Source organism: Sander lucioperca, chromosome 13, assembly GCF_008315115.2.
Source record: "Sander lucioperca isolate FBNREF2018 chromosome 13, SLUC_FBN_1.2, whole genome shotgun sequence".
Taxonomy (NCBI): Eukaryota; Metazoa; Chordata; class Actinopteri; order Perciformes; family Percidae; genus Sander; species Sander lucioperca.
The window spans coordinates 34074712-34085841 of record NC_050185.1 but is presented as its reverse complement, the minus strand read 5'-3'; the positions used below and the strand labels follow the sequence as shown (position 1 = coordinate 34085841).

At 39.4% G+C, this 11130-nt stretch overlaps 1 protein-coding gene across 4 annotated transcripts in view; it reads right to left on the bottom strand.

Moving 5' to 3' along the window:
• Window positions 1-8486, bottom strand: part of lcp2a (lymphocyte cytosolic protein 2a) — a 15806-nt gene extending 7320 nt beyond the window's left edge. For 2 of the 4 annotated variants that reach the window (XM_036008870.1, XM_031308005.2), the window contains exons 1-11: window positions 8293-8486; window positions 7918-8196; window positions 5089-5151; window positions 4494-4540; window positions 2983-3048; window positions 2405-2430; window positions 2110-2150; window positions 1544-1736; window positions 779-864; window positions 623-680; window positions 231-308 (exon numbers count right to left, since the gene is read on the bottom strand). In XM_036008870.1, the coding sequence (XP_035864763.1) occupies window positions 231-308; window positions 623-680; window positions 779-864; window positions 1544-1736; window positions 2110-2150; window positions 2405-2430; window positions 2983-3048; window positions 4494-4540; window positions 5089-5151; window positions 7918-7995 (736 nt within the window). In that variant the 5' untranslated portion in view covers window positions 7996-8196; window positions 8293-8486. The other 2 variants (XM_036008872.1, XM_036008871.1) reach the window with 2 other exon arrangements.
• Window positions 8487-11130: the final 2644 nt, after the last annotated feature.

Sequence of the window (11130 nt, the reverse complement as noted above, 5' to 3'; positions counted from 1 at the left end):
TCCTTCTTTGTTTTATAGTTGTAGGCAATGAGGCACTGAATGCACCAGAAGTGTAGGTTACAAAGTTTTAGTTTTTTTTTATCTTTGGCAAAAATATATTGTCAATGTTGAATGTGATGGATTTTCTCTCTGCAGGTTATTTTTCATAGAAATGAAATGAAAGCAAAGTAAAGAAATCAATCAATCAGCGATAGTTGTCCTTTAAAAAAAGCATGCCGGTTCAGTGTTACCTCTGGCCGGGGACACGTTGGATCCCGAATCTCGGCCCGGTTTGTTGCCACGAAAGATCTGTGGTGGCCCTGGAGGAACTGAACACAACAGAATTAAAACAGAATGAAATTGTCTCCATTAACAGTGTACTGAATCATGTACCCATGAATGTACAGATAACTACCAATGAATTACTTTAATACTGAAGAAAACTTAAAAACATGATGATTTTCAGGTTCTGCAGCATCTTTTTTTCTATCATTTCTAAGTGGATTTATTCTGGATGGACATCAGAGATAATGATATGCTCAGGAATTGCAAGTAACACTGAAATATATCAATATGTGTTTCATGTCCGTATGGTCACATTTCACTGAGTTATGAAGACGTGTCTGTTAACGTGTGAACTTACATTGTCTTGCTCCAGAGTGGGGGGAGGCATCTCTTCTAGAGGAAGAAGACTCTCCTGGCTACACACACAAACACACAATTAGAGGTTTAATTAACTGAACTGGTGTTAACAGTTTAACTAATGTTTAAATCACTTGAGGATTGAAATGAGACTCACCATCCGAGGTGAAGGTGCAGACAGGGTGGATACTGGGGGGCGAGGACACACAGCAGGGGGTGGGCCTCTGGAGGACAAATGGCTATCTACACACACACACACACACACACACACACACACACACACAGGTGTAACAACTTATTTTGAGAAGAAAGTTGTAATATTTTGAGAAAGAAATTGGTAATATTACGAGAATAAAGTCTTAATTTAATGAGAATAAAGTCATAACATAATATTAGGAAGAAAAAAAAGCCTACAAGAATAAAGTTGCAATATTGAAAAAAAGTCGTAATATTGCTAGAATAATTTTTTTTAATTTAATGAGAATAAAGTCATAATATTTCAAGAACAAAAGTGGTAAGATAATAAAGTCGTAATTTAATAAGAAGTGGAGATTTTAATACTGTGTTGTAATAAACATTAAGACTTTTTTTTCATGGTATTATCACCTAATTTCTTTTCTATTAGTGGCCCTAATACTCGTCGTACTTTCAAGTCCTCGTGTATGAAGAAATATGTTAAATCTGAAGGAATAAACATCTGATTTTCTACCTTAGTATCCTGATTAACTGTAACTGCAGGACATTGCCTCAGATAAATAGAGGAGCTGCACAACATAACCGACCAAAGCAAATTAATGGTGCAAAAAATAACATAATATGTCATATTTCTTTACTTTAAATGGTCCAAAACCAACTAAAACATCATCTATGTGGAAAAAGCGTCCAGTAGTGAGAGTGAGGCTGCATCCTTTCTGTTATCTACCGATATAATCACTGTCTCCGATGGGCAGGGTGGGGCACAGCTTTTTAGCCAGGTCCTCTGGAGGTTCGGAGGGAGGGGGCTCGTAATCGTTGGACCCGTCGTTGTCATCATTTGGGGACTCGTAGTCTCCCCCACTGCCCTCATCATCACCGCTGAATGGACTCTCGTAGTCATCTTCAAACTCTTCATCATCCTGATGAAGTGAAGGACAGACAGAAAGGTGGATGACAGAGAACACAATAGCAACCACCCTGAACACGTTGGCAAGCACTTGGCAACAACTTAGCAATCAGCACCATATATGCAGCATATGTCTTCTTTTCTTGTAAAACACCATAAAAAGAATACATTTTTAAAGTTACAATCTCTCGCTTTGGCGATTAAGCGGTAATTAGAGGTGTGATTTTTGGATCTCAATTCCCAGAGATCGTCACTTCGTCTTTTCCCCACACATTAACACAACACATTACACGTTACTCGTAAAATCCCAATAGTGTTGTTTTCTCCTGGTCAAAATTAAATGAAAAGAGAGACAGAAAGACAAAAATAAAAAAAGATGAACTTACAAACTCGTCTTCAGCCCATCCCTGAACGTCAGCAGCCATTTCTGCAAAGGAGAAAGCAGCTCACAGATGATTATATTAATATCTATATATTTATATATTTATACTTAAATTAAGATTAACTTTATTGAGAGTATAACATGTTAACATTATAATGTTTAAAATATTAAATATAATATAATATATATATACATGGTATAGAAATTATATACTAAATAATAAATATTGTAAAGAACTAACCCTAACCATTTTGACCCAACATAAGAAAGTTTGTGAGACATTAATAAAAGAAAGGTACCTGGTTCATGATATTTGGGTGTTGGTCTGTGATGGGTAAAACAGATTATTATTAATATTTTTGATTATGAACTTTACAGCTTGCAGGTTTAAAACAATCAGCTGAATTACATAATCAGTAGGCCTGCTACTTCACAGCATATTATTTTAAACCCTCTCTAATATTCCTATAATATATCTGTCTAAACACATGTTGAAATATTACATTCTATTACGTAATTTCAAACAAAATATATATTTATAATTTCAAATATTTGAATATTTCTTTAAACATGTTCTGTGCGTGTAGTGTGAAGCAACAACTGTGTTTTATAATGTAATCCTGGATTATATAAAAAAAAAAAACTGAATTACACCAAAACAGAAAGGCAGAATGAAGACCAGCGGCTCTTTAAGAGAGACCAGACGGTTAACACAACATCTGTATGACATTAAATATATACTCTACCTTACAGAAAACAGCAGTATTGTATTTTATATTTAAATCAGTAAAAACAGAAAAAAAATGTCATGATTAAAGGAAAGGTGAGTGGGTGACTGTGGGCTCTGGGTCAGCCGTGTTTGAAACAAGCATCTTACTTTTTTCCAAACAGGCCTCTCTTCTCCTCCTTCTTGCTGATTTCAATGCTGATCTTAGAGATCATCCTGAAGAGATAGAAACATAAAGGTTGTTCAAACTGTTCTTTTATCAGTAACAATGTGATGAGCTGCTACACCCAATTTGCACTTGTGATTTCTCACAATGAAGTTTAACACCAGTGGTGTGACTTGTCCACTAGGTGAGGCTAGGGCTCTATGGGTAGCTCTGTGTATTTTGGCCGTCTTTGTATTTTTAAGCATTAGTATTTTAAAGTATTTCTCATGTCACAGAAACCACTGAGAGTGAATCTTTTTTTTCGTTTTAGATATTGATAGGCAATGAGAATATTTGACTGATGCCAATGCCATTATCGATTGTGTTTATGGGTCCGATTCTTTATCGATTCCTCTATTGATTCCTGATCAATTTTCTGTGTGTGGAAAAAAAGTAGGCCTACACAAGTTTTCAGCGTCAGCACAAATGTTATATTATCTGTGTTATCTGAGTCTGAACACAGAGTATGTGAGGGAATATTTGTACAGCATTCGTTTTCATGTTGGTTTTCTTAGTCAAAGAAGAAATCTGTTCAACCTGCCTACATGGCACTAATGTCATAAACATAGGATATTTACTTTTGGCAACGGACATGTTGCTCAGTTGGGAAGCAGTGGCACTCGTGCGTAGAGAGTCAAATACGTTCCTGGAATTTAAGCCCATGTTGCGTAGAAAGATGTTTCAGCGTATTGCTGGTGTTTTCTACCCTCACTTGAAATGATCATTTTACAGACATTACAAGCAGCACTGTTATCATCTTTCTTCACCATGACTCCTTCTTATTGCTTAAGTTTCCAGCAGCAAATACGCATGAGTTTGATGTAATTGTTGTAATTGCAAAACTGTTAGAAAAACATGCTGGCATTGATAAAAGGAATTGATAAGCTCGTACCCGGGTCTCGATTTCCATCCCTAACCACATGCCAAATGTTGACACACTGCTGTTGTGAAGTACACCAGCTGATGGCTTGTTGAGAAAAATTAAGTTAAGTTTATTATTATTATTTATAGTATCAAAAATACTTCTCCCTTTATCTCAACTACTATACTGTATATACTATTAATGGTTTCTGCTAAATACAGACATTTCTGTTACTTTGATTGAAATCGAACTTGCTTTGTGTTTAAAAGATTCCAAAATATTTCTTTAATTGTTCAGCGAGTCATTTTTCAACTTTTGGGATTATTGGTGTAATATAAGTCAAAAGGGTCTCCAAATTTAAAATAGTTGGGGTTATGAGATGTTGAAACCTTTAACACTTTTAATAGATACATTTACTCTTCAGTGTGTTTTTAATAAGAGAAGCATCGAACCAAATATATCTTTAGCCTTTGACTGGTTTGATAATTGTTTATCATGTGTGGATAACTGTCTCCAGACAAACATCAATGGGTGTGTGACGGTAATGATTAATAGTTTCTCTGAGATATGAATCAGCAGTTGGTCTGTACTCACGGAGCGTGAAGTTTGGGGAATTTCTGGAGGTCGTTATCACTCAGATTCTACAAAACAAGAGAAAACTTGTTGTGTGAAGATGTTGTGTTAAACAGGACGTGTGTTTATATCATTGTGAGGACATTTTAGAGTCTTAACCAGACCAATCAAGAGCCAGGGGCGTCAGACTGGGGGGACAAAGGGGACTGAGTACCCAGGGCTTTCATGTGAGGAGGGCCCAAAAAGATGCTAGAATGAATAGTTGTGGATGCGGGGAGGGGCCCATAGAAAATGCCTTTCTACAGGGCCCAGAATTTTGTGTTATGCCCCTGTCAAGAGCTAAAGCCTTACCTCCTCCTTTCCTCCTCTACATCCTTCTGCCCTCCCTACCTCCTCTTTTCCTTCTCTTCCTCCTTCACCTCTTTCCTTCCTTTTCTACCTTCTCATAACCCCCTTCTTCTCTACCCAAACTCCTTCATTCCCTCCTTCCTATTTTCCCTACATTCTATTCCTCCTCCCCTTCTTCTCTGCCTCCATCATTTTCACCCCTCTCAGCTGACAGGAGTATTTCACTAAAATGTTTAAAAAAAACATTTTTAAATGTAAATTAACTCACCACAAATCTGGAGCCGCTGATGGAGTTCTTCATCACCACCTTATCACAGCCAGACAGACCCATCTGCTAATACACATTTCAAACATCAGTGACGTAGCTCACACAGTGTTAGTGTGGAGGCAGCAGGAGTTGAACCCTCAACTTCAGCAGGGTTACTGCCTTCGTTCAGACCAGATTTATTGAGAATTAAAGGTTTTCTAAGTATTTGCCTCGTCTTTCCGCCGCGGCTTGCTGGTCTGGTGTGCGTGATTTGTTGACCGCCAGGGCGGACGGGCCACCATGCCGGCCGTGGGATGCGCACTGGATCACAGCTGTGCTTCTGTGTCAGGCAGTGGCCCAATACTCCAGTGACCAGTGTTACAATAATATACATATATATATATATATATACAGTATATATATATATATATATAGGCCTATATGCCTATATGCCACCCGCAAAAGTGTCTAGTTAGAGTGACTGTGTTACACGCCACCGCCGAATTCTACTCGCATTTGGCGGGTGCTAATGGCATGCCCTGTGTGTAGTGTACGGCGTAGTTTTGCGGCTGCCATTTTTTAAAATCTGGGTCAAGTAAATAAAACAATTGTGGTCGCTATTGACAGTAGATTGTGTTAGCTATAGTGAACTGCTCCTTGTATACTGGTGTTGTCCCAACCCAATTTTGACCCCAATGACCGTAGTAATTATAGACCCATCTCTAAATTATCTTTTATTTCTAAAATCCTGGAAAAAGTAGTTTTCCAGCAGATTTCCTCTTTCCTGAATAGTTTTAATATATTGGATAAATTCCAATCTGGCTTCAGAGCCCTCCACAGCACGGAATCCGCCCTACTCAAAGTTTATAATGACATCTTACTTACCATTGACTGTGGATCACGTGCATTGCTCATCCTCCTAGACCTCGGCGCTGCTTTCGACACCATTGATCATGGCATTCTTATTGATCACCTGGAAAATGGAGTTGGACTACAGGGCCCTGTCTTAAGCTGGTTTAAGTCCTATTTGACAGGAATAACTTTTTCTGTGAAACTGGGTACTAAGTCCTCCTCTCCAGTGGGTATTACATTTGGCATCCCCCAAGGATCAGTTCTTGGCCCCATGTTATTCTCCCTATACATGCTGCCCCTTGGTTCTATCCTTGAAAAGCACAACTTAAATTACCACTGCTATGCTGATGATACACAACTGTACTTACCCATCTCAACTGGTTGCACTTCATCTATTAATACAATCTTTAGCTGTTTGGAGGACATTAAATCCTGGATGGCAGCAAACTTCCTCCAGTTGAATGACAAGAAAACTGAGATGATTTTATTTGGATCCCCCACCTCTACAAAAAACCTGAGCAATGCCCTTGGTCATCAAATTTGCAGAGCGAGGTCAGAAACCTAGGTGTTCTCTTTGACAGCTCTCTTAATTTTAATAAACAAGTCAGCTCTGTTGTTAAAGGTAGTTTTTATCAGCTTATAACAGTAGCTAAGCCGAAATACTTTTTATCTAAGAACGATCGTGAAACAATCATTCATGCATTTATTACCTCACGTTTAGACTACTGCAACTCACTATACACAGGCCTAATCCAATATAATTTAAACAGACTCCAATTAGTCCAGAATGCTGCTGCAAGACTCCTCACTGGCACCAAAAAGTATGACCACATAACTCCCGTTTTAGCTGAGCTTCATTGGTTGCCAGTGAAATTCAGAATTGATTTTAAAGTTTTACTTTTTGTTTTTAAAGCACTCCATGGTCAAGCCCCTCTATATATTTCTGATCTCCTGTCCACTTACTCTGCCGCCAACTCACTCAAGTCCACAACCCAACAACTCCTCGTCATCCCCCAGACACGCCTAAAAACCAGAGGGGACCAAGCCTTTTCTGTAGTAGCCCCCAAACTCTGGAATTCCCTTCCACCCCATATCAAATCCTGTAACACAATTGTCAGTTTTAAATCAAACCTGAAGACGCATTTTTACTCTCTTGCTTTTAACTCCCTTTAATTCCTTTTTTTTCCAGAGCAATGAACCAAACTCAACTTTTTCTTATCTTTTTGTATTTGCAAATTTTGTTCCATTGGTGCTTTATTCTATGTTACATTATTTGATTTTACCTTTGCCTAACTACATTCATGGAATCTTGCACACTTGATTATGTATCTTTAAGGCATACTGTTACTGCCTTCCCTGCTCTACCTGTAAAGCACTTTGGGTCAACTGTTGTTCGTTTAAATGTGCTATACAAATTAAATGACTTGTCTTGACTTGACTAGATTGGCTATTTAAAAAATGGCAGGTTTGTGCAGGATGTTGCCCTGGTGCTGATTCTCTCTGACCAATCAGCGGTCTGTTTTAACTCCACCGTCTACCGGCTCAGTTCTCTTGGAACCTCAACCAAGTTGGTACCAAAGAAAGTACCAGGTGCCGAACCGAGCCGTACCATGCAGTGGAAATGCGGCATAAAGCTGTATCAGTTAGATGTCTTCCTGTCTGCTAACTGTGTGTAAACCAGTTTATACTCTGACAGAGGAGCTTCACTAAAACTGGATGGTGACACACAGCTAATCAGCTGCGATAGCTTCCTCCATTTTGGCTCTCCATTCCCTTTAAGATTAGCTCTGTCAGGTCGGCTCGTTATTGGTCAACGGTGCAAATTTGTGAGTCAAAGTTCACCAAAGTTGAATTTGATGCAAAGACTCACACCAAATATTGTTGTGATCGTAACTTTTGTCTAACTGCAGCAAGTATCAAGTCTTAGTTAAATGATTTCTGTGTCCAGACATAAAGAAAGAAAGCGTGAGACAGTGAGAGTATCGACGGAGGTCTCACCCTCTTTAGGTAGTCTGCCAGCTGCTGTGGGCTCCACCCCGTCACCTCCACCCTAGACGGCCCTCGGTCAGAGCTCATCCTGTGTCCTCAAAGACTCGACGTCCGTGCAGCTGATGTCAAACCAAAGACTTTAACGAGAGGAGGCCACCATTTGAGCAGATGACGATCACCTCAAGATGAATTTGTATTTTCCCAGTCCTTCTGTTCTTCTTCAGGTGTTCTTCAGTTGGACGTCCACACGACAGCAGACAGAAGGGCCTTGCTCGTCACCACTCCTTCCTGAAATGCAAAACCAAACTTCTCTTAAAGACTCGTAGAAAATAGAATAACTGCCAGAAGTCGTCAGAAAGTTTTACTTCCTCAAAATCAACTCACCACTTACTATCTCTCCAAGAGAAGAAAGCAGAGAGAAGAAAGCAAAGTGCAGGCAGAAATGTCACTGAGAAACCAAAATGGCTTCCTTCTTTCTTTCTCTCTCTCTCTTCCACTCTTTCTGTGTCTATGTCTCTCTATCTATTCGCCTCTCTTTCCTCCCCTCACTCCTTCCGTCTCAGAGGAAGTGACTGTGCAGAGGGGGGGGAGTGAAGGCGGCATCCTCCTCCCCCCACCTGACCACAGAGCGGAACAGATGCTGCAGTTGCACCCACTCGCTGTAGCTCACAAGAAATTCGACACAGTTAAAAAAAAACAAGAGAGGAAGCAGGAAGTTACAGACTCTGGATCAGTTTGAAAGTTCAGCCTGATATCTGCAGCAACACTGAGATCAGATTAATGGAGTTGTCTTCATCTGTAGATTCACACAGTGCATTAACATGTTAAACTGCAACTTTGGTGAAGTTTGACTGATGGTGAAAAGTAACTAAGTACATTTACAAGTACTGTACTTAAGCACAAATTTAAGGTATTTGTACTTTACTTGAGTATTTTCTTTTCATACCACTTTCTACTTCTACTCCACTACATTTATCTGACAGCTTTAGTTACTTTACAAATTAAAGAGATAGTTTGGATCTTTCGAAGTGGGGTTGTATCAGGTACTTATCCAGAGTCAGTGTATTACCCACCGCTAGTCTCGCATTGCCAGACCTATCTCCACGGCGCTGTGGAGGAAGGTCTGGTTAGTCCACACAACATTCTGAAATAGGAGAAAAGCATGCTCTGGTTTATTTTTTTAAACCAATCAGAATTGTCTGATGCGGTGCCGCTGCGGAATAGCCTCAGGAAGGAACTTGTTTAGGTGGAACGTGCACGTAGGGGATTGGAATTAAAATGGCTGTTGAGTGTGTGATGAAAATTTTACTTAAAGCTATAGTGCGTAACTTCTTGATATTAATGAACGTCCGTTGGCCATTGCCAAATGAGTTGTTACAAAGCTAATTAAGACTATCAGCTCCACACAACTCTCTCTGTATTTCTCAGTATGGCTATGTTCAGAAGATTGTGTCGTCCAGCGACTTTTGCGTGCAGAAACTCGAGTGAAGATAATGACCTCTTCTGAAGAGTCCATCATGTTTTTTTTAACCCTTCATGTCCTCTGTGGCTACCATGGTGGCTACTAGCAACTGCATGGGGGCAGTGTTGTTGTCATTACTAAGAATTCCTCATGGGAGAGACAGAAACTACGCACTATAGCTTTAAAAAAAAAAAAAGATAAATATAATTTGATTGTCAGTTCTAGCTCGGAGGATGTTTCCCAAATCGACCGGAGTTTAGAATGCCAACACAAAGAAAGCAAAAGGTGAGGGACATCCGGCCGAAGATGAGGGACATGCGGCGAAACTGGAACTATCCCGTGAATGAAACGTCGTCAATACAGACTACCTATAGTAGATGGTGGGCGGCACGACCCGAGTTTGAAGAAGCAGGCAGGAGTACCGACATGGAAGCTAAGAAATGTACTGCTGTAGGGGCAGCAGCTAAATGTATTTTAGCCACCTAAAAAAATCAATATCAGTTTACATGTATGCTATATTAAAAAGAAATTCACCACTCTACCTTGCCGTCAAACAGTAGTTTTACCTTGCAGAACACAGGAGTTGCTGGTCTACCACTGCCTTGATCGGTTAGTGTGTTTGTTTTGTTGGTTCCTAACCCTTTAACACACCAGTCACACAATAACACAAACTGAAGGGTAGACCAGCAACTCCTGTGTTCTCTGCAGTAAAATTGCTGGGTTTTTTTTTCAAAGGAATCTGGTGGCTTTGAAGAGAGCATAGATAACAGCTTCAGTTCCCCCAGTGTTAACTTAAACAGGGCTGACTTCTTTTTTTTTTTTTTTTTAAGACTGTCAGAAGGAAAAACCCTGATGTCCTTCCTTCTTTGTCAGCCATGACGAGTGTGATGTGACTAATAAAAGGCTGATAACAGCTCAGAAGAGACAGGACTCAACACATTATTCACAAACCTTTAGAGCCGGCGGTCTGGAGGAGGCAGAACCAGCTCGCAGGTGGATTTTAAAGGCCATGCTGACTTAAGAGAGGTGCATTCTGAGAGTGTAGATACAAAAATAAATCCCTACACGTATAAGCGGCAGTCACAGCTGACGGTAACAGGGCTGCTGTAGTGTGACAATGCAAATATTTTTTTTTGTTCAGCTTCACACTGCTTCTAAAAAAATAAATTAATTTGTAATACATGTTGCATTAGTGATATTTAAATATTGCTGTTAGTCACAACCCGGAACCACACAACTGCATGTGACAATGCTACATGTGCTTTGGTGCGTTTCCTCGGTTGCATACAGGGATCTGTTTTAGAGATAATGGCATAGCACATTCAGTTGTTTGACTGTGGGGTGATAAGTTCGACTACGTTTTTGTTTCGTTTTATTTGTGATGCAATTTGGGGATTTCAGGATTTTATTGTTATTGTTCATTTATTATATTTGTAGTTTCATCGTTTTATGAATTTAAACATCTTGGGACCATGTTGGAGATAGGAATTTCACTCTAACATGTTTTTATGACTGCAGTCCATAAAGAAATCATAACATACCATTATGTTCTCTTATATGATGCTGGTTATTTAACACGTGTGCCCATTGAGTTTTCCTACATTTGAATACATTTCACTGCATATTTAAAATGCAGACTTTGTTGAGATTTTCAAATCCAGACTGAAAACATCTTTCCTCTGTTTGATTTGTTTCCTGAATTCTGTTCTGTTGATATGAACTTTACTTTTAATTCCTGGATCAGTCCTGTTGACTCTTTG